At 56.9% G+C, this 20,809-nt stretch overlaps 7 protein-coding genes across 7 annotated transcripts; 5 read left to right on the top strand and 2 right to left on the bottom strand.

The window, feature by feature from the left end:
- Position 1: 1 nt before the first annotated feature.
- On the top strand, positions 2-2,744 carry F5Z01DRAFT_653984 (uncharacterized protein). Its single transcript, XM_046263396.1, has 4 exons — positions 2-609; positions 755-1,214; positions 1,265-2,276; positions 2,327-2,744. The coding sequence occupies exons 1-4, from the start codon at positions 483-485 to the stop codon at positions 2,354-2,356; spliced, it is 1,629 nt and encodes a 542-aa protein (XP_046119037.1). The 5' UTR covers positions 2-482; the 3' UTR covers positions 2,357-2,744.
- Positions 2,745-2,781: 37 nt separating this feature from the next.
- On the top strand, positions 2,782-5,623 carry F5Z01DRAFT_74853 (origin recognition complex subunit 3 N-terminus-domain-containing protein). The gene is made up of 7 exons (XM_046266992.1): positions 2,782-3,005; positions 3,054-3,269; positions 3,321-3,394; positions 3,450-3,684; positions 3,736-3,878; positions 3,929-4,202; positions 4,398-5,623. The coding sequence occupies exons 1-7, from the start codon at positions 2,955-2,957 to the stop codon at positions 5,541-5,543; spliced, it is 2,139 nt and encodes a 712-aa protein (XP_046119036.1). The 5' UTR covers positions 2,782-2,954; the 3' UTR covers positions 5,544-5,623.
- Positions 5,624-6,555: 932 nt separating this feature from the next.
- Positions 6,556-7,056, top strand: F5Z01DRAFT_635984 (uncharacterized protein; the record flags this gene model as incomplete). The annotated part of the gene is made up of 1 exon (XM_046262181.1): positions 6,556-7,056. One exon carries the CDS (start codon positions 6,556-6,558, stop codon positions 7,054-7,056), a length of 501 nt encoding a protein of 166 aa, XP_046119035.1.
- Positions 7,057-7,158: 102 nt separating this feature from the next.
- Positions 7,159-8,283, bottom strand: F5Z01DRAFT_653979 (Sec62/63 complex, subunit Sec66). Its single transcript, XM_046263395.1, has 2 exons — positions 7,939-8,283; positions 7,159-7,884 (listed from the first exon to the last, which is right to left on the bottom strand). The coding sequence occupies exons 1-2, from the start codon at positions 8,042-8,044 to the stop codon at positions 7,319-7,321; spliced, it is 672 nt and encodes a 223-aa protein (XP_046119034.1). The 5' UTR covers positions 8,045-8,283; the 3' UTR covers positions 7,159-7,318.
- Positions 8,284-8,576: 293 nt separating this feature from the next.
- F5Z01DRAFT_620744 (NPL4 family protein) lies at positions 8,577-10,555 on the top strand (the record flags this gene model as incomplete). Its single annotated transcript, XM_046261155.1, has 2 exons — positions 8,577-10,238; positions 10,286-10,555. 2 exons carry the CDS (start codon positions 8,577-8,579, stop codon positions 10,553-10,555), a joined length of 1,932 nt encoding a protein of 643 aa, XP_046119033.1.
- Positions 10,556-11,125: 570 nt separating this feature from the next.
- On the bottom strand, positions 11,126-15,108 carry F5Z01DRAFT_74642 (uncharacterized protein). The gene has a single exon (XM_046266950.1). It carries the CDS (start codon positions 14,723-14,725, stop codon positions 11,258-11,260), a length of 3,468 nt encoding a protein of 1,155 aa, XP_046119032.1. The 5' UTR covers positions 14,726-15,108; the 3' UTR covers positions 11,126-11,257.
- Positions 15,109-16,646: 1,538 nt separating this feature from the next.
- On the top strand, positions 16,647-20,766 carry F5Z01DRAFT_74656 (uncharacterized protein). Its single transcript, XM_046266954.1, has 4 exons — positions 16,647-17,238; positions 17,294-18,975; positions 19,046-20,416; positions 20,471-20,766. The coding sequence occupies exons 1-4, from the start codon at positions 16,896-16,898 to the stop codon at positions 20,576-20,578; spliced, it is 3,504 nt and encodes a 1,167-aa protein (XP_046119031.1). The 5' UTR covers positions 16,647-16,895; the 3' UTR covers positions 20,579-20,766.
- Positions 20,767-20,809: the final 43 nt, after the last annotated feature.

Raw genomic sequence — 20,809 nt, 5'->3', positions numbered from 1 at the left:
ACATGGTCTAGGATGGATAGACTGCCTCGTGATCTGACGTGAACGTCGCGTTGGAAGACTAATGTTCAACACCCATCACGTGACCCACTTTGCGGTGACGTTGAGCAGTCATTTCTCCCTCTTCCAATGGCGCAGGTCGGTGGCTAGCCAGTCGCCATCCTTCGTTTCCGCTCCTCGAGTGTTTTTCTTCCGTCACCCACTGCAAGGTCATCATCGCCTTCCGCCCAACACACCAAACCTGTGAACGACGGACGTCTCGATAATCACCTCTTTTGCATCTCCTATCGCGCATCGCGGATTGCAATTGTCGGATCACATCGAGCACGAAGAAATTCCGCCCGAGGAACGCGACTAGGCGCGCGTGCTAAGCGAGTTCGCGCCGCCCAAGCTCAATCAAGCTCTCCGCGCCACGCGCCATCACCACTCAAAAGCGCGCCATCATCATAGGATCGCTTTGACTTTGCAATTTCGACGCGACCATCATGGCAGACCAAGTTACTGAGAAGCCCGACGTCGCGGCACCCGCGACCGAAGGCAAGGACGCTCCCGCCACCGACCCCAAGCCAGACCAGCAGGAATTGGGCAAGGATGGCGAGGCCAAGACAGAAGGTAAGCGCATCCTAGGGTTGCATTGGTCGGACGCGCATTGTTGTTCTTCTGGCACGACTGCATTAGAACACCTGTCATGCGTCGCGCCCATTCACACGCCACGCTAGTGTATCGTGAACCCGAGCTAACTAGAGCGCGTCTACAGAAAAGAAGGAAGAACCTGCAAAGGACGATGGCGAGTCGAAAGAAGAAGAACAGAAGCCTGCCGCCGAGGAGGATAGCGAGATGCCCGATGCTGGCGAGGCCTCCATGGTCGACGCAGATCAGTCTCTGGCTGACACGACCGCAAACAAGACCCCCGCAAAGGCGAATAACAATCGGCGGAAGTCGACTGGCGGCAAGAAGTCTGGTGGCAAGAAGGGCGCGAAAGCCAAGGTCTTCTACCTGGACGCGAAGCCTGGTGACCACTTTCTGGTCAAACTCAAGGGCTACCCTGATTGGCCCGCCGTTGTGATTGACGAGGACATGCTCCCCGATCAGCTCAAGGCGAACCGACCCACGACAGCGAAGCAGGCTGATGGAACCTACAACGAAAACTACGCCGATGGCGGCAAGCGCGTCGGCGATCGGAAGTTCCCCGTCATGTACCTGCACACGAACGAGTTGTGAGTATTATCTCTACTGGTAGAGAATGCGATCGCTAACTAGTATCCAGTGGCTGGGTTGTCAACACCGATTTCCAGGGCCCGCTGACGGCCGAACTCGCCGAAGAGACGATCAACAAGGGCACCAAGCTACGCAAGGATCTTAGGGCCGCCTTCGAACTGGCTGTCGAGCAGCATGATCTGGACCACTACAAAGAGGTTCTGGACGCTCACAAGCAAATGATGGAAGAGGACGCGGCCATCAAGGCTGCCGCTGCCGCTACACCCAAGAAGAGCAAGAAGAAGGGCAATGACGACGACGACGTCGACATGGCTGATAGCGTCAAGAGCAAGTCGAAGAAGCGCAAGGCCGAAGACGAGACTCCGCAGCGCAGCGATTCCGTCAAGAAGCCCAAGATCAAGCTGAACACGTCGACCAACACACCCAAGGCAAACAATGGCGCGGCAGCCAAGGATAGCTCAGCTAAGAAGACGAAGCAAAAGAAGGGCGACAAGAAGGACGCTCCTCAGGACACGCCCGAAGAGCGATTGGCTCGCAAGCAGAAGGAAGTGCTGTACCTTCGCTACAAGCTCCAGCGTGGACTTCTGTCCAAGGATGCGCCGCCCAAGGCGGAGGAGATGAAGTCGATGGCTGAGTACATCTCGATGCTCGAAAACATGCCCAAGCTCGAGGCCGTGGTCATCAAGGAAACGAGGATTTACAAGGTGATGAAGCAGATCATCAAGCTGTCCAACATCCCTCATGAGGAGGAGTACCAGTTCAAGAGCCGATCGCAGAAGCTGCTTGACGGCTGGAATAAGACCCTGGCCAGCGACGAGTCTTCGGCAAATGGTGTCAACGGCGCAAAGGAGTCCCCAGCTGAGGAGAACACCAATGGTGAAAAGACCGAGGCGACTAAGGAACCTAAGGAGCCTGAGAAGGCTGCCGAGGATGCGGAGAAGACCAATTCCGCGCAGCCTGACTCTGAGAAGACTCTGTCCGTGCAGCCCAAGTCGGAGAGAACCGTATCCGCACAGCCCGAGTCGGAGGCGGAGAAGAAGGAGGACAGCGAGACGAAAGCAGTAAGTTTAGCTTCCTGAGTGGCTGGCTACTCATTGCTAACCCTTGTTAGGAGGCGAGTACCGTCGCGGCCACGGCGTAGAGTCGAGTCGATCTGAGCAGAATATGGCGGTGATACATTCGTGGGCATGTGGCGATATTCCTCCGCGTGATTGAATTGGGCGTTCCGGGTGATTCACTTTTTTGAAGGCCGAAAAGATAGGTAGCGAACGGGCCGTGTACAAGTAAGCGCTGGCATGCAGCGAAGCGCACATGGAGGGCACGGCAACGTGTTGGTGATGGCTTCCTCACAGGGAGGGCGCGGGCGATGCAGGCATCTCATCCATCCGCCAGCCAGACAGCAACGGATAGATGAGCATGGGTTTGTTTGTTGAGATAGGCTACGGAGGTCTGGCTGTATATGAATTCTCCTACGCTAGCAAATTATGGTTCTCCGAGCTTGAATACAGCGCCAGGTCATTCATTCATCGCGACTATGTGTCCTCTGAGGAGCTGTCGCAGGGAGGTTATTGGACAGTGCGTAATCTTTCCTCGTGCGTAGTTATCGCTACTCAAATACTGTGCGTACATTGTCTGTGCACCGTACACACTACGCGTCCCACCTGCCAAAACGCGTCTCACCCATGAACATGGTCGACTCAATGTGCAACTACTGATCGTCGAGCACCACAGCGAGCACAATGGATCCTGAACGAGAAGATACCGATTTGCTTGCTCAGCACGACTACCAGGTAGGCGCTCTCGCCGTAATGGAACGACCAATTCTGACACTGTCATAGGCAGCATACATCTTCGATCCTGAGAATGGGGAGACCCCAGGACGGCCATCGAAGAAGCGGAGGGTGTCAAAGCAAACTAAAGTAGTCTCTTCAACAGCAGAAGACTCAACTCTGGGATTTGTTCCTTTGCTCAATGGTGCAGAGAGGCCCGATTTCGTCAAATTGAGGGCACAGCTGTACCGCGAGAGCTGGGGCAAAGTCGAAAGTCGGATTCAGGTAAGAGCTGGCACTGGCAGGTTGAGCGGAATTTGGAGCTGAACTGGACAGGATGCGTTACGAGAGTCAAATTCGGTGACTTTGGACCAGGTGGCTACCTTTGTGGGCGAAGCCAAGACATCTGCGTGAGTGAAGCACAACCCCATGAATCTGAGCATCAACGTACTAACGAGTATCTAGAGACGACAAGATCCCATCAGCCTTTATCATCACAGGGTCAAACCTAGCTTCGCAGAATCTTCTGTTCGAGCAACTGTCAGAATCTTTACAGGCGGCCTCCAAGAGCAAATTTGTCAGGTTACGATCTTCCGAGGCGGTCAGCCTCAGAGCTATGCTGAAGAAGATCATCCGCGAGGTCACTGATGGCAAAAGCGACAGCGCTGGAGAAGATTTACAGATGAATAGCGGTCAAGACGTGAGTGGATTTCATTTCATTGACGAGGCGTGCGCTGACTGAGCCTGGCAGATCCGCCGGCAATATCTAGATTACGATCTCGAGGCACTACATGCGTATATCAAGACTGATCCTTGTGAACATATCTTCATCGCGTTTGAGGACAGCGAAGGGTTCGAGAGCGGTCTTCTCTGTGACCTTATCCCGCTATTCAAGTAAGCCTACCTTGCATCTAGACAATCGTCAAAGATACTGATTCACACAGCGCATGGCGTTCGCGCGTGCCCTTCACCCTGCTCTTTGGCGTCGCGACCTCAACCGAGTTGTTGCAGGCCCGTCTGCTCAAGTCGGTCTGTCAGCAGATTTATGGGGCGCAATTCGACGCCGTGCAGTCGGGTAGCATCCTGGAGAATGTCTTCAAGATTGCCGTGGCAGCAGCAGATGTGCCAGTTCGAATAGGCGGGCCACTTCTTCGCAGCATGTTGGAGCGACAGCAGGATCAGGTGGCGGGCATCCAATCCTTCGTGAGCTCCTTAAAGGTACGTTATGACACCATGCCCTGGAACCCTCTCACCTTCTCTCTTCTGTCACGTGGCTGGCTCCTCGTGTCGCCTTTCTTCCCCAAAAGGGCGCGTTCAACTCCTCACATGATGACTGGCTGGAACATTGTCGTGCACGCTGTCTCAGTAGCCATGCAGGAGCTTCTGACGTGGACTGTTGACTGACTCGACTAGTATGCATACATGTGTCATTTCTACGCGAATGCACTAAGCCCGATACTCGCCGCCCCAGATCACGGCGCTCCTGCGCTTCAGGCCGAGCATGTCGAAGCCCTCCAGAATAGCTCTTCCTTCCAAATTGCACTGGAGAAGGTCATTGCCGAGAGCGACGTGAGCAATGTGAACGATCTGAGCGCATTCTTCATGCAGCAGGCTGCAAACTTGGCTACGGACTGTGGCTCCCGGGCGGCGGCCCAGAGACAGACATGGGTCAGCTGCGCGCTTCGGGGCCTAGAAGTTCTTCGAGCCGTGAGCACCACAAGCACCGACTTTTCCCAATCGTACGTCGAAATGATGACAACTGGGATATCACCGGCGGACGATACCATGGCACAGTTTACAGACCGCGTAAGACGAATGGACGCCGGAGCATTGCTCTTGTTCATCGGCAGGGTCATTGAGATATACACGCACGGGGACGAAGAGCTCAAACTTGGGCCTTCGAGCGAGGCAGAGCACGCCGCGCTACTGACAAAGCTGACAGAATTAACAACAGAACTGACACTTCTTCAAAAGGAGGCCGAAACAAAAGGCATATCGCTTCACAGCAAGTACAGTGGCCACAACACCACTGTCCGGACGACAGTCATCAGACAGCGAGTTCATCTGAGCAAGGACACGACGGCGCTGAGCGAGGAAGACAAACAAATGACGCGCATCGTCGACGACACGATTGCCGCCATCACGGCCAGCCTCGACGTGGTGCCACCGAATGAGGTGTTCCTCGCTGAGAGCTGGCTCTACGATTCGAAAGCGCCATCGCGAGACGTCTTTGTGCCACGTCCCCGCGTCGTCTTTGAGCGCAGCCTCGCTCGACCTAGCGACTACCTGGCTTGTGAGTGCTGTACAGAGGGCCACGACGGTGTACAGCCGACTCTGCCGACAACGTCCATCCTGTACCAAATGTATCTAGAGACGGGGAGTCTCATCAACGTAGCTGATCTGTGGACTGCTTTCCACGCCGCAGTGAGCAAAGAGGAGGAGGACGAGCGCAAGGTGCTCGTGCTGTTCTACCGGGCTCTGGCTGAGCTGAGAGCCCTCGGCTTTGTCAAAGGCAGCAAGAGGAAGGCGGACCATGTGGCCAAACTGAAGTGGCTGTGATTGCGAGACGAGGCCATGTGCGTTCCCGTCGGCTGCCCAGCAGCGCCCCGTTGCAATCGGGCATCGAAGACGGCGAACAGGCATTTGTACACACAGACATAGGAGATGTATCATGGATGTGCGGGGTGCGGGCAAGCAAGCAAGCAGGGCATGAATTAATTAATAACAGAGAGCGGCCCTCGGTGGCACCACGAGGACAACGAACGAGCGAACAAACGGTGACGATGCGTGCTCAGTTGTTCGTTCCCGGCCATTGTTCCGGAGCCTGACGCCTTTTGTCTCAGTCGGACGGACAGGCCAGAGACGTGGCATTCCAATCCGATTTGCTGCGACGGACCTCATGGCGGCTGCCGCCCCCAGCCACTCACCCAGCTGGGGCCACTTCTTGTTCTTCTTCATGTCTCCCCTGCCCACTTTTGTTTTTGTTTGTCTCACCAGCGAAAGCATGGTCCAGGTTCGTCTTTGCCTTTTGACTGGTGAGGACCGCACAAAGACAGCATGCACCAGAGACAACACCGTCTCAAAGAGAAGCGCCCTGCCGTTGTGGGCGCCCACAAAGAGGCGGTCTGGTGATTGAAAGCGTTCTTTTTTGTTCGCGGTCCTTTCGTCAGCCCGAACAGCCTGCCTGCCAGCTTGCCAGCCTGTCAGTCAGGCTGCCGCGTGCGGCGGGTGCGTCGATGGCGCATGCGTTCGCGCGCATACAAGAAGGCCGTATGCGGCAGTTCGGATTGAGTCTCTCGAGTCCATCATCGTTCTCGTGCATGCATGACCTGTCATTGCCGCCCAGCTCAGCGATTCATTTATCTCTTGCCTCGCTCTGCTTGGACACCATCGCCTTGACTTACACATCATCGTCACCACCATCACTACTATCACCGTCACAGCCGTAGCTACATTGACAGTGAGAAGCCGACAATTCTGGCATTAAGACCGAGGCCGGTGCTCCCCCAGCCCAAGGCATTAATTACCACCACCACCACCACCCCATCATCAATCAATACGCGCGCCCACCATGTTCCGCCGCGAGATGCCTTCTCACCAGCAGCCTCACGAGGCGCCCCAGCAGCAGGCACCACCACCCCAATCCTATGAGACTCACCCAGAGTACGTGCAACGGCGCATCGCCACCAACCCAGCCTTTGCGCACAAACTGTCACAGATGCGTCTCTGCCTGTCGCCTCTTGTACAGGTCAACACCGGCTGGGTGCACCCTGCCTTTCCCCAGTCCGTCCTGCACTTCTGGCTCCTCACGGACAGTCAGCTGGAAGGCTTGGCGAGCTTCTACCACCAGCGCACGCCGTCGACACTGTCGCGCCAGTACCCCTGCCCCATCAATTGGCGATCTGATCTGCCCTTGGAGGAGAAGCGCAGGAAGATTGGGCGCTTCATTGGACTTCGAGGCTGCGAGAGCCCAATCATCTTGAAGACGGAAGAGGAGATTGCCGAGGAGGCGAGGATGGCGCGATTGAGAGAGGACGAGGAGATGTGGAGGCGAAAGAACGCTCCCTGGTGAGAGAGTAAGCAGGCGCCTTCCTGGCCTGCTCGCACGTTTCGTGGTTTCGGTCTGCATTAGCATTTGGCGTCCAGGGCATCTCGGTTGCATCATCAAGAGGGATATCATATATAGCATTCGTTTTTTCGTTTTTGACTTTCTCAATACCTATGCATTCAGGCTTGATCCAGTCTTGTCCTCCTGTTCCAACCAGTCCCAGAAAAACACCCCCAACGCCATCGGTCTATGCATATCATGGTGTCGTAGCGGCCGCCTTAAGCCCTTATGCCTTGGCGGCAACCTTCTTCTTCTTCTCGGGTGTGTCGACCAACACCGCCTCGTCCGTCGTCGAGCTCTTCTCCGACTCATCGAGCTCCTTGATCAACTCGCTGCCAATCTCCTCCTTGCGCTTGGCCCACCACGCCTTCTCAGACTCGACGGTGTCCTGTATCTCATCGATCTGCTCCTTCATGCGGTCGTTCAGGAGAATCTCGTTGGCCGATTGGAAGATGATCTGCCCCCACTGAGGCGAGAGCGCGTTCGCCTCGCGCACCACATCCTGCAGTTCCGCCTGCATCTCCGACTCGGCTCGCTGGAACCGCTGCCACAAGTCGTCGCCGACGCTACCTCTCTGCAGTAGCGAGCTGCACGCCTGCTTGGCCGACCGGATCTGCACTAGACGCTGGAGGTCCTCGATGGCGCGACGCAGAAGTGCGGCACGGACCATTGTGACGGGGATCTTCGTGGCCTTTTCATCTTTGGGGTCTTCGGGGAGCATGTGGAGGAGGGTGAGGTAGATGTCGCGCGAGACGTGCGGCCCAAACCAGGGCTCGAGGTTTGCGCTGCGGGCTGTAACGTGTTAGCCGCTTGCAAAAGCCGCAAAGAGAGTACAGGGAAACATACCAGCCTTGCGCTTGCGGTAGATGGTCGAGAAGGTAGCCAGTGCACCGCCGAGGACAGCCAAATAAGCAAAAGGGAGGGCGAGGCCCTTCCAGTCGACGTCGAACATGATGGCTGCGTCTGCGTTTTGTGTTGTTTGTTTTCAGATAGGTGATACTCAGACGCAATGAATCTGGCAAACAATCACTTGAGATCCGTATGTGAGGAGTGGTAGAAGGAGTGGTGGTTTGCGACGGCGTATGTGTTTAATGAGGTGACTTTCCCACATTCAAGTGGCATTCGTGTCCAATACACACGTTCCCCCGACGGCAGTCGTAGCTTCGGATCCGGGGCGCGGACGAAGGTGGGATGACCGGCGCATATTTGTTCCGGCGTGCTGCAGGCATCATAATGATGACGCTCCAGGCAGGAGGGACCGGACAGAGCTGTCACAGCGTGTTGCCCCACACAGAGTTGCTCAGTCTGGAAGCTTCACCAGCGCGATTCGTTTGATCAGTGATTCTTTGTCTCTCTCTACCTATCTTAGCCAGCCAAACTTGTTTTCGCATTCTACCTTTCCCACTCCTTCGCTCGGCACGGACATCTCCCAAAGCTCTTCCTCCATCCACAACCACGGAATCACAGCCAAGTTTCCCGCCACCATGCTCCTCCGCTGCAGAGGGCCAGACGGCATGTTCCGGTTCAATGTCGAACCGACGACTACCTTTGGCGAACTCGTGCAGAAGATGGTACAGGAACTCCCGAAACCTGTGGATCTCTCGACTGTCAAAGTGTCCAGCTCCCCAGCCAAGGACTTCAAGGACATTCGAGAGGTGGCCAAGTTCAAGGTCGGGTCGGTGGGCATGAAACACGGCGACTGCCTCTTTGTGAACTACACCCACGCCGACGAGGCGGAGAGAGCAACGGATGGCGATTCGAAAGCGACGACGACGGCCCGCCTCAACGGCAAGCCCGTGCTCCCGACCGAAGACGCCCCCATCAGCGCCAAACCCGAGCGAATCTCGAGACCGTGGGAGGTTGTCCGACAGTCAGAGCTCGACAACCGGCTAGACCGACAAGATGGCAAGATCCCGCGGGGCAAGGGACGGATGTGCCGTCATGGGCCAAAGGGCATGTGCGACTACTGCCAGCCTCTCGACCCCTTTGACGCCAGCTACCTGGAAGAGAAGAAGATCAAGTACACGTCGTTCCACTCGCACCTGCGGAAAGTCAACGCGGCAACAAATAAGCCTGAACTTGGAGCATCCTATATACCGCCTCTGGTAGAGCCGTTCTTCAGGGTAAAGCATGACTGCCCGTCTGGCCATGCACCCTGGCCCGAAGGTATCTGCACCAAATGTCAGCCGAGTGCGATCACGCTGCAGCCGCAGACCTTCCGCATGGTGGACCACGTCGAGTTCTCGTCACCTACGATCGTCGACAATTTCATCGACACATGGAGGAAGACGGGCGCGCAACGACTGGGCTTGTTGTACGGAAGGTACGAGGAGTACACCGAGGTGCCCTTGGGCGTGAAGGCTGTGGTGGAGGCAATCTATGAGCCACCGCAGATTGACGAGATGGACGGGATCACACAAAACGTCTGGGAGAACCAGAAAGACGTGACAGAGGTTGCCAAGATGTGCGGCCTCGAGCCAGTCGGTGTTATCTGGACTGACTTACTGGACGCGGGGCGAGGAGACGGATCGGTGGTTTGCAAGCGCCATGCGGACTCTTACTTTTTGTCGTCGCTGGAAATCTGCTTCTCGTCGCGATTGCAAGCGCAGCATCCCAAGCCATCCAAGTGGAGTGACACGGGGAGATTCGGCAGCAACTTTGTCACGTGCATCATCACAGGCGACGAAGAGGGTCAAATCTCGATATCATCCTACCAAATGGCCAACTCGGCGGTGGAGATGGTCCGTGCCGATATCGTCGAGCCTTCAGCGGACCCCAACGTCATGCTCGTGCGGCCAGAGGAAGAGGATGATGGTTCGGTCAGTCGCACGCGGTACATTCCCGAAGTCTTCTACCGGCGCGTGAATGAGTACGGCGCCAGCGTACAGGAGAACGCCAAGCCATCCTTCCCCGTCGAATATCTCTTCGTCACACTAACCCACGGCTTCCCGGCGCAGCCCAAGCCCATGTTCACGCAGACAGGCTTCCCCATTGAGAACCGCGAGTACATTGGCGAGAGCCAGGAGACCCTCGCTGCCAGAAAGGCCCTCAAACTTGGCGCTGGACAGACACCTGATAAGCAGGGACAGGAGGTGTCCAATTTCCATCTCCTGTGCTTCATCTTGCAGATGGGTATTCTTTCCAAGGTCTGTCTATTCTCTTCTCCCACAGTGGGTATGACTGACGTGAACAGGCCGAGGCTGCCTTGCTCTGCCGCGTGGCCAGCCAGCACGACCTCGGCGAAGCAGCGCAGCTACGGGCCACCGAGGGCTGGCAGAACATGCAGGCCATTCTATCCACGACCGGTGAGCGACCCCCCAAGCGTCCGCGCGACCCACACAACCCCTCCACTGCCGCTGTTGCTTCTTTGTCCCGCGATCATGGAGGTGAACCGCCTACTAAACGATTTGCTGCGTTCAGGCTGAATGAGAAAGAGTTCTTCGGAGGCGGGGGGAAGACTTAGTTGCTGGGAGCGGGCTGCATGATCTCAGTATTGCAAATGGGCACTCGCATGGTCACATAATACAACGTTGCATCTGGGGAATCGATAGACTGGTGGCATATTCGGCGCAAGGCAGCGAGACAACAGCTCATGGAGTGAGAGGGAGCATTTTAAATGAAGAGTCGCTTGGACGGTATTATACTCCACATACTGCAATACGCATGTTCCCCTCTGCTAGCACATTCGGATTAGTCTTCAATGGTACTAATTCATGGTCTTGCTGGCGGGAGCCCTTAAACTTGAGCAGCGAGAGGACGTTGGCTGTTAGTACCCGCCAATCAGGATGCGGCCTCTTCCCCAACACGGAAATCCCGTTCGGCAGCCTGCGGTGCTGTCAGCACATATTGCTGTTCCTTTCTATTCGTTGCGAATGCCATAATTACGTCTACAGTGACAGCATAAAGCGTTGAGATGCGCAGCTATTGAATCTAGAGCACGGAGCTTGGGCTTAGTGTAACAAAGTCAATAATACAGACAGTCACGTAGAACTAGCACCACGTCCACACGGCGGGCAGCTGAGCAAGATCATAAGTGAAGAACATTGCGTGATGATTAATTATGATACAACAATGGCAGAAGACAAATGAGACTCCTCATAGACTGAGCGTTTGTCGTGGCTCAACCTCTCCGTTCCAGCATTGGCTGACACTGGTGACGTCCTGCTTATTGCGCGCCCTCCACCTTCTTGTTGTCGAACGTGATGGGCAGGGTGTACGTGTACTGGGACGACGAGGAGCCATCGCTGTTGGCCGAGCTGCTGCTGAGCTGCCCGTTGGATCCGGCGCCACCAAAGTCGAAGGTGATAGTGCTGGAGCCGCCGACGCTGCCAGAAGAAGAGCCACCAGCCGATCCGGAGCCTCCAACTGACCCAGAGGCACCGGCAGATCCAGAGCCACCTAGGCCAAAGAGCCCTCCACCAGACCCAGAGCCACCTAGGCCAAGGAGTCCACCGAGGTTGAAGCCGCCGTTACCACTTCCACTCCCACTTCCGCTGCCACTGCCACTGCCACTGCCACTGCCTATTCCACCTAGGCCTCCCAAAACACTGCCGAAGCCGTCGGCGATGCCACCGACGATATTGCCAGCCAGGTCAGCAGCTCCACCAGCAATGTCGCCTCCAGCTTGTGCCAGGGCTCCCGCACCTTGGGCAAAAGCGCCAAGCGCTCCCTGAGCAATAGCACCGGCAGTACTGGCGGCGCCTTCCGCGATGGATCCAAAAAACTGGGCAGCAGCAGCAGGGAGGTTAAGGCCGCCGGCCGCAAAGTCTCCAGACAGCCCAGAGAGGCCGACGAGGACGCTGTCAAGATCACCGAGGCCAATGTTCCCGGACAGATCGCCGAAACCAAAGCTGCCACCGGCGCCTCCGCTCCCCGAGGCACCGCCCGATGCACTGCCAGAGGCACCACCGGAGGCATCGCCAGAAAAGCTCAGACCGCCTCCACCAGCCAGACCACCCAGGAGCGAGCCGAAATCAAGGTCCAAGGCACCACCAGTGGCTGGGTTCAGATCTCCCTGGAGGCCACCGAGACCTCCAAAACCACTCAGGAGAGTGTCGAGACCATAGTTGAGCGCACCGCCCTTGGCAGCCTCAATGGCCCCAAATAGACCCACGAAACCGCCCAGGCCAAGGTTCACAAGACCCTGAATGGTGCCGCCAATGTTCTTGAGATCCAAGTCTCCCGTAAAGTCGCTGAGATCTATGCCAGGGAAGTAGGCTTGCGCGTTGCCGCCAGAGAGGATCGACTCAAGGTCAAAGTCCGCACCGCCAGAGCCGCTGGTGAGCGTGCCGAGATCAATCACCAGGTCACCGGGTTCGGCGACACCACCCAATTCAAGGCTCAGAGCACCATTGTTGGATGCACCATTGATGGCTTTGGTAATGTCATCCAGGGAAATGCTGCCCGAGCTGCTGCCGGATGCGCTGGCGTCGAAGCCAGAGAGACCGGAGATATCGAGACCAGTGTTCAGTGCACCATCATTGTTGGCACTGCCACCACTGCTGAAGATGCCGTTGAGCAGACCACCAAACTGACGCTTCTCATTCTCAGCGGCGTTGATCTCGCCAGGGATACCGGGTGTAGCCGTAGGGGTGCTGACAATCGAAGTGCTGAAGGTCGTCGAGGGAGGAGGAGGCAAAACGCTGCCCTTGGCACCGCCTTGAGTATCTTGGGACAGGCGGGAGAGGAAGGGAATCGGGGCGCCGGCACCTCCTGCAACACCACCCAGACCACCACCAAGTAGGTTTCCAAGATCCAGGCCACCTCCAGCGCCGCCTCCGACACCTCCTGCAACACCACCCAGCCCACCGAGCAAGGTTCCAAGATCCAGACCGCCCCCAGCACCTCCAAGAAGACCGGTGAGTCCTCCAATACCACCAACTCCTCCGAGAAGGCTAGTGAGCCCCCCAACGCCGCCGGTTTGGCCAAGGAGGCTGGTTAGTCCGTTAACACCACCGACTCCTCCAAGGAGATTGGTGAGTCCTCCAACGCCACCCAGTGGGCCAAGGAGACCGGAAAGACCATCAAGACCGCCGACTCCCCCTAAGAGACCAGTGAGTTGCCCAACACCACCGACTTGACCAAGCAGACTGCTAAGCCCGTCGCCACCGCCAAGCAGTCCTAGAAGGCCGGTAAGTCCATCAAGACCACCGACACCCCCTAGGAGACCAGTGAGGCCATCAAGACCGCCGAGTCCATTGAGTAAGCTGGTGAATTGTCCAACGCCGCCGGCTTGATCAAGCAGGCTGCTGAGCCCATCGGTGCCGCCAACCTGTCCCAGGAGCCCAGTAAATCCATCAAGACCCCCGACTCCCCCTAGGAGGCCGGTGAGTCCATCAATACCGCCGAGCTGACCAAGCAGGCCGTCGAGCCCATCAACACCACCAAATTGTCCTAGGAGACTAGTGAGCCCCCCAACGCCACCAAGTTGACTAAGGAGGCCGCTGAGTCCATCACCACCACCAACTAGGTCCAGGAGGCTACCAAGCCCTCCAGCACCACCTACTTGGCCGAGGAGGCCGTCAAGTCCATCAAGACCGCCGATGCTACCCAGGAGGCCGGTGAGTTGTCCGACACCACCGACTTGACCAAGAAGGCCGCTGAGTCCATCAGCACCTCCAACCATTCCCAGGAGGCTTTCGAGACCACCAAGGCCGCCAAGTTGTCCGAGGAGGCCGCTCAGTCCTTGAACGCCGCCGAACTGGCCAAGAATACCCTGAACATCCATGCCGCTGGCACCGCCAAGGAGGCTGGTGAGGCCTTCAGCCCCGCCGAATTGGTTCAGCAGGCCATCCAAGTTCAGGTCACCACCAGCGCCACCGAAGCCTCCCAAAACGCCGGAGACCGCACCGGTAGCAGGCGCGAGGGCTCCTGTGCTGATGCCGCCGCCGAGGGACCCCTGGCTTGATGAGGTGGCAGACGACCCCGTAGCTAGGCCTCCAGCATTACCAGCCAGATCTCCCAGGCCTCCAGCCAGATTACCAAGACTGCCTGTCGCGCCTCCAAGACCTCCCGTGACCCCGGAGAGTGTACCTCCAAGACCACCGGCGCCGCCAACTCCTCCAAGACCTCCTGTGACTCCAGAGAGTGTGCCAAGACCGCCGGCGCCGCCTACTCCGCCAAGAAGCGAATTAACAAGCGAGAGAACACCGTCCGTGGCTCCTGAGCCGCCGCCTACGCCGCCACCAAGAAGTCCGGTCAGAGCGTCAAGCTGACGGCGGGTTTTGTCGTGCTTTCTGTTCTTGTCGCGGGAATTGCCCAAGTATCCGCCAATTTGCCGTTTACCGAGCATGTTGAGATCTGGCCCGAGGCCACCTTGCAGGAGGCCACCGATGAGACCCTTCAAAGAGTCCTTCTCGTTCACGGACACATCGATGCCCTGGTCCTTCAATGCTTTCAAGACCTTGGCCAGGATACTGTCAACGAGGTCCGATCCCTCAATGGTGATGCCACGCCTCTGGTCCTCTTTGGAGTTGGGACGTGTGTTGGACATCAGACCGCCAATCTGTCGAGCATCGAGCGCCATGCCCTGCGTCAGCTGCGAGCTCTCGACATCGTCGCGAGGTCCCGTAGAGCGCGTAGGCGCGGCAGCTGCAACGCTGAGCAGTGCGGCGGCAACAATAATAGGCTTCATGATTGTGTGTAAAGAGTGATGTGTTGAGTAATGAATGCGTCACAACGATAAAGTCGAAAAGAGGGAATAGGCACTGAAAGATACAATCTACTCAGGCGTCGAAGTTGAAGCCGCTGTTGTTCGATAGGGAACATGGCTGACACCTGTTCCTGATGGACGACCATCTTATACCCTTGATGAACGGGAGATGCCATGCCCGGTAGACGTCCTTCCGAACATGGTCTGTCTCGGACTCGGTCAGTCCCATATGTCGGGTGAGCATGTCCAGGAATGCGATGTAACCAAAGGACGTACTGCCTAGTCCACAAGAAGCGAGTTTTTGAAACGCATGCCTTTGTGTGTTTGTGTGCTTGGCTTTGAAAGAGATACCGGAAAATGGCGTCTGTCTAAGTGATATTAGACTGGGCGACGACTGCCGCTGGACTGGAATGCCGGGTGATTCAGATGCTGGTGAGCTCGGTATTACAATTGGACGCGGGTGAAAGGGTCATCGCGACACCATTCCTCTTCACGAGTAAGCATATCTCCTCAATTCAGAGGGGAATTTGCATGCTTTGTAAAGTGACTGCGCTTCATGGGGTTCGGGCCTTTGGGCCATTATTGGAGGCTGGAGCCAAGGCCCAAGGGAGCACGACGATGCCGAGCCCAGTTCAAGGAGGGGCTCGTAAGGGAGCACCATCTTGGCCCGGATCTCGGTGCCACGTACCCGCATGCCCATCCCGGTCGTCATGTTGCGAGTGCCCTCGGCGACTGGGCGAGCAGCGGATCGGTGCTTGGGGGCAGGGCAATGACACCCGTTGAGCGTCGCTGTCATGTTAGCTGTGGGCCCAGGCTAAAGCCTTGATGTTCGTGCGCAGTTGGGTATAGCTCGTGCGGAGGGTCGATAGCCCAGTATAGCCAAGGGGCGGCAAGGCAAAGGTTACTGCGCGAGCGGCAGTTTTCATATTCTTGAAGCGACGATGTGTTTGTGGTAGGCGCGCGCGTGGTACGAGGCAGGAGGATGTAGTTCCAAGGTCACGTGAACGGTCAGGTGAGATGAGTTGCCCCTTTTGACGACACACTCCGATGTGGACGTCGTTACCATGAGTAGGCAGAGACCTGAGTAATTTATAAATGAAGCAGTCGTTGCTTTGTTCCGCCAGTTCGGGACCCAGAAGGGCAACAGGGACTCTTGTCCCGCCCATTCTGTGTCACGTTTTTATCCTGATTCCCAGGACCTGGATCGGTCGGTCCGTCCCACGACTGGGGCGAGAGAGACCAAGCAGGTCTGCAATACATTGCGTATTCTTAGTAGACCAAAATTATGTTTGTATGTGTATCCAAGATAGACGGGTTAAGTATTATTTTCAGAGGAGTACTTACACCGGCCACCGGACGTCAAAACAAGCCCACCGTGTTCAGGGGAGACGCGGATGACACAAGTGCCAACACTGGGTGTAAAATGGAGATCCAAGCATATATGGTGAATAATTTTGAAGCGCTTCGGCGATAATGAGTCACTTTCGGTGTCAGCGAGGCATCATGTCCCATTGTATTCACAGTTTTTTTTTGACGAAAATGTCCTTCGTCTTTGACAAACACACCTATACAGGGTAAGTAGGGCTGCCGATGCCGGCTAATGTGACGCACGGCACGGCGCACGAGCCACCTGGCGAGCACGTTTAGCGTCATCTTTGCTGCGTGGTCGCCGGCACTCGTTTCTCCAGCTGCGGTGTCGGCGATGAGCTTTCATGTACATGAACTGACAAGACGGACAGGCACATGAAAAAAGGCCCTGACATTTGAAGCTCGACGACCAAGACAGCAGATACTGCCCTGAGATTCCCCAGAAACACACTTCCTTGACACCAAAAGGCTGCATCCCAAGACTCCCGGTGTCTGTCGCGTGCCCGAAGTGTTGGGATTGCAGCGCGCGCAGATCCCTATCGGATTGATATCGCCGGCCTCTGATTGGCCACCCACCTCACAGTCCCATTGAGCTTTCAGCGCCCACCCTGTCAGGTCGGGACAGAAAAAAAAGAGTCACCGACTATCTCACAAGGCCTCCTTCTTTCCCCCCAAAGCGCACAGTCAGCTTCTTCTGGACGTCCTACCCAGTCAATTGGGATCCTCGACGCTCAGGCTGCCCGCGGCTCCGAGCCAGTAAGCCAGTACAGCCCCAGCTCTCGCCATGCTTCCTGCCGCCTACACCTCGACCCTCGCTGGCCGCGCTCCGGCTTTGCTCCGATGCGGACGTAGGGTCCCTCAGACTCTGCCAGCCCGTGCCTTTAGCAGCGCCGCCCTCAATGGGCAGAAGAGGGCATCGCTCCAGTCCAAGCTGACGGGCCAGAAGCGATTGGGCACCGTGTCCGTCCTGCGCGCCTACAGCTCAGCCGCCGATTCCGCGCCCAACCCCAAGGCGTACATCGACAGTGGGGTCATCAAGCCAGCGCAAAACGTCAATGTGAAGAAGGTCCTTGTCATTGGCAGTGGAGGTCTCGCCATTGGCCAAGCCGGCGAGTTTGACTACTCAGGTTTGTCCGACGCGACGCGACAAGAGGCATCGCAACATGACTGACAGACATGCAGGCTCCCAGGCCCTCAAGGCCCTCAAGGAGGCTGGCGTCGCGTCGGTCCTCATCAACCCCAACATTGCGACTATCCAGACAAACCACTCCCTCGCCGATGAGGTGTACTACCTCCCCGTCACACCCGATTATGTTTCGTACGTTATCGAAAAGGAGAAGCCCGACGGCATCTTCCTGTCCTTCGGTGGCCAGACGGCCCTGAACTTGGGTGTCCAGATGCAGCGCCTCGGTCTGTTTGAGAAGTACGGCGTCAAGGTCCTCGGCACCAGCGTCAAGACCCTCGAGACTTCCGAGGATCGCGACCTCTTCGCCAAGGCGCTGGGTGAGATTGACATCCCCATCGCCAAGTCGATCGCTGTCGGCACCGTCGAGGAGGCTCTCGAGGCCGCCGAAAAGGTCGGCTACCCCATCATCGTCCGTGCGGCCTACGCGCTCGGCGGTCTCGGGTCTGGCTTCGCCAACAACGAAGAGGAGCTGCGCAACATGGCTGCGCGATCGCTCACCCTGTCGCCCCAGATCCTCGTCGAGAAATCGCTCAAGGGCTGGAAGGAGGTCGAGTACGAGGTCGTCCGTGACGCCAACAACAACTGCATCACTGTCTGCAATATGGAGAACTTTGACCCTCTGGGCATCCACACTGGCGACTCGATTGTCGTCGCGCCCAGTCAGACCCTCAGCGATGAGGAGTATCACATGCTGCGATCCGCCGCCATCAAGATTGTTCGCCATCTTGGTGTCGTGGGTGAGTGCAATGTGCAATACGCCCTCCAGCCCGACGGCCTCGACTACAGGGTCATTGAGGTCAACGCCCGTCTCTCCCGATCCTCCGCGCTGGCTTCCAAGGCCACTGGGTACCCGCTCGCCTACACCGCAGCCAAGATCGGTCTAGGCCACACCCTGCCCGAACTCCCCAACGCCGTGACCAAGACCACCACGGCCAATTTCGAGCCCTCATTGGACTACATGGTCACCAAGATCCCCCGATGGGACTTGTCCAAGTTCCAGCACGTCAAGCGCGACATTGGCAGTGCTATGAAGTCGGTTGGTGAGGTCATGGCCATCGGCAGGACCTTTGAGGAGTCTTTCCAGAAGGCCATTCGCCAGGTCGACCCCAGGTTCGTCGGTTTCCAGGGCGACAAGTTCGAGGACCTCGACTACGAGCTGCAGAACCCCACGGACCGCCGATGGTTGGCCGTCGGCCAGGCCATGCTCCACGAGAACTACTCCATTGACAAGGTGCACGACCTCACCAAGATTGACAAGTGGTTCCTCGGCAAGCTGCAGAACATTGTCGACATGAACCACGAGCTCGAGAACGTCGGCGCTCTCCACAAGTTGAAGAGGGAGCAGGTCCTCAAGGCCAAGCAGATGGGCTTCTCCGACAAGCAGATTGCCATGGCCACCAAGAGCACCGAGGACGAGGCCCGTGCCTACCGAACCAAGCTCAACATCCGCCCCTGGGTGAAGAAGATTGACACCCTGGCCGCCGAGTTCCCTGCGGACACCAACTACCTCTACACCACATACAACGCCTCCTCTCACGACGTGACCTTTGAGGACAGGGGCAAAATCATCCTCGGTAGCGGCGTCTACCGCATCGGCAGCTCCGTCGAGTTCGATTGGTGCGCTGTCAGCGCCACCCGGGCTCTGCACGAGATGGGCGAGAAGACCGTGATGATCAACGTAAGTCTGGATTTCATCGATCCCTTTTCCCTTCTCGAGGCCTTCTGAGCGTGCGCTAATGCTATCCCAGTATAACCCAGAAACAGCAAGCACTGACTACGATAACGCGGACAAGTTGTACTTTGAGGAGCTCAGCTACGAACGTGTAATGGATATCTACGAACTCGAAAACGCAACTGGCGTCGTTGTGTCTGTCGGTGGCCAGCTTCCACAGAACATTGCTCTGCGTCTACAAGAAAATGGAGGCGCCAATGTGCTTGGCACTGATCCCAAGGATATCGACAAGGCCGAGGACCGCCAAAAGTTCTCCGAGATCCTTGACAGCATCGGCGTTGACCAGCCCGCTTGGAAGGAGCTTACGTCTGTGGCCGAAGCCGAGAAGTTTGCCGATGAAGTTGGTTATCCTGTCCTTGTTCGCCCCAGCTACGTTCTTTCCGGCGCCGCCATGACTGTCATCCGCAGCCAGGAGGACCTCAAGGAGAAGCTCGAGGCGGCCAGCAACGTGTCGCCCGATCACCCCGTCGTCATCACGAAGTTCATTGAGGGTGCGCAGGAAATCGATGTTGATGGTGTCGCCGCCAAGGGTGAGCTGGTGATCCACGCTGTAAGCGAGCATGTGGAGCAAGCCGGTGTGCACTCTGGTGATGCCACCCTCGTGCTCCCCCCCGTCAACTTGGATGCCAGCGTCATGGAGCGCTGCAAGGACATTGCACAAAAAGTCGCCAAAGCATGGAATATCAGCGGTCCCTTCAATATGCAGATCATCAAGGCCGAGGGACCGGATGGCGAGGTGCAGCTCAAGGTCATTGAGTGCAACCTGCGCGCCTCCCGCTCGTTCCCCTTTGTCAGCAAGGTCCTCGGCCAGAACTTCATTGACGTCGCCACCAAGGCTCTCGTCGGCAAGGACGTCCCCGCGCCCACCGACCTGATGGCCGTCAAGCGCGACTACCTCGCCACCAAGGTGCCTCAATTCTCCTGGACTCGTCTGGCTGGCGCCGACCCGTTCTTGGGTGTCGAGATGGCTTCCACGGGCGAGATGGCATGCTTCGGAAAGGATCTGGTCGATGCTTACTGGACTTCGCTACAGTCCACCATGAACTTCCGCATGCCGGAGCCTGGCGAGGGCATCCTGTTTGGTGGAAACGTATCCAAGCCATGGCTCACGCAAGTCGCCGACTATCTCAAGCCATTGGGTTACAAGTTCTACGCGGCTGGCGACGATGTGAAACAGTTCCTCGAGTCCTCGTGCGAGGGAATCAGTGTGGAGGTCATTGAGTTCCCCAAGGAGGACAAGCGTGCTCTTCGCCAAGTCTTTGAGAAGTATAACATCCGAGGATGCTTCAACCTGGCGCAGGAGCGTGGCCGCACCACCCTGGACGTGGACTATGTCATGCGCAGGAACGCGGTCGATTTTGGCGTTCCTCTATTCATGGAACCCCAGGTATGTTTAACTGATCCTTCCCCTGCTACAGCGACATGCGCTAACGCCCGGCAGACTGCCATCCTGTTCGCTCAGTGCATGAGCGAGAAGCTGCCCCGCAAGGAGGGCATCCCTTCGGAGGTCCGCCGCTGGTCAGATTTCATTGGCGGCAAGCCATTGTAACGCATATTCGCGTGGCATCTTTGTTTCGGCTGCAAGGCTGCTGTCCGGGATGGAATGTGGTAGCCGTTGTTGGTTTCACGGCAATAGATATTCCACACAAGTAGTTATTATCTTTATTTGTAAGACAGAATCGTAGTATCTCACACTAGTGGCCTTTAAGTTCCATTTCCGTCAACCGCGTGTGCTACCAAATAAGGTCACCTCATATCGAACGCCAGGCCGGAAGTTTTG

This window comes from Emericellopsis atlantica (genome assembly GCF_019669845.1).
Source record: "Emericellopsis atlantica unplaced genomic scaffold F5Z01scaffold_11, whole genome shotgun sequence".
Classification (NCBI taxonomy): Eukaryota; Fungi; Ascomycota; class Sordariomycetes; order Hypocreales; family Bionectriaceae; genus Emericellopsis; species Emericellopsis atlantica.
The sequence above is the reverse complement of the archived record's forward strand: the minus strand, read 5'-3'. Positions and strand labels throughout refer to the sequence as shown.

Bases quoted from the DNA above. Each gene is read 5' to 3' on its own strand.
- F5Z01DRAFT_74656 (XM_046266954.1), top strand. From the start codon at position 16,896: ATGCTTCCTGCCGCCTACACCTCGACCCTCGCTGGCCGCGCTCCGGCT. The intron at 17,239-17,293 runs GTTTGTCCGACG...ACAGACATGCAG, and splicing joins CGGCGAGTTTGACTACTCAG to GCTCCCAGGCCCTCAAGGCC. The intron at 18,976-19,045 runs GTAAGTCTGGAT...ATGCTATCCCAG, and splicing joins AGAAGACCGTGATGATCAAC to TATAACCCAGAAACAGCAAG.
- F5Z01DRAFT_74642 (XM_046266950.1), bottom strand. From the start codon at position 14,725: ATGAAGCCTATTATTGTTGCCGCCGCACTGCTCAGCGTTGCAGCTGCC.
- F5Z01DRAFT_74853 (XM_046266992.1), top strand. From the start codon at position 2,955: ATGGATCCTGAACGAGAAGATACCGATTTGCTTGCTCAGCACGACTAC. The intron at 3,270-3,320 runs GTAAGAGCTGGC...TGAACTGGACAG, and splicing joins AAGTCGAAAGTCGGATTCAG to GATGCGTTACGAGAGTCAAA. The intron at 3,395-3,449 runs GTGAGTGAAGCA...ACGAGTATCTAG, and splicing joins GGCGAAGCCAAGACATCTGC to AGACGACAAGATCCCATCAG.
- F5Z01DRAFT_653984 (XM_046263396.1), top strand. From the start codon at position 483: ATGGCAGACCAAGTTACTGAGAAGCCCGACGTCGCGGCACCCGCGACC. The intron at 610-754 runs GTAAGCGCATCC...GCGCGTCTACAG, and splicing joins TGGCGAGGCCAAGACAGAAG to AAAAGAAGGAAGAACCTGCA. The intron at 2,277-2,326 runs GTAAGTTTAGCT...AACCCTTGTTAG, and splicing joins AGGACAGCGAGACGAAAGCA to GAGGCGAGTACCGTCGCGGC.
- F5Z01DRAFT_653979 (XM_046263395.1), bottom strand. From the start codon at position 8,044: ATGTTCGACGTCGACTGGAAGGGCCTCGCCCTCCCTTTTGCTTATTTG. The intron at 7,885-7,938 runs GTATGTTTCCCT...AACACGTTACAG, and splicing joins CTACCGCAAGCGCAAGGCTG to CCCGCAGCGCAAACCTCGAG.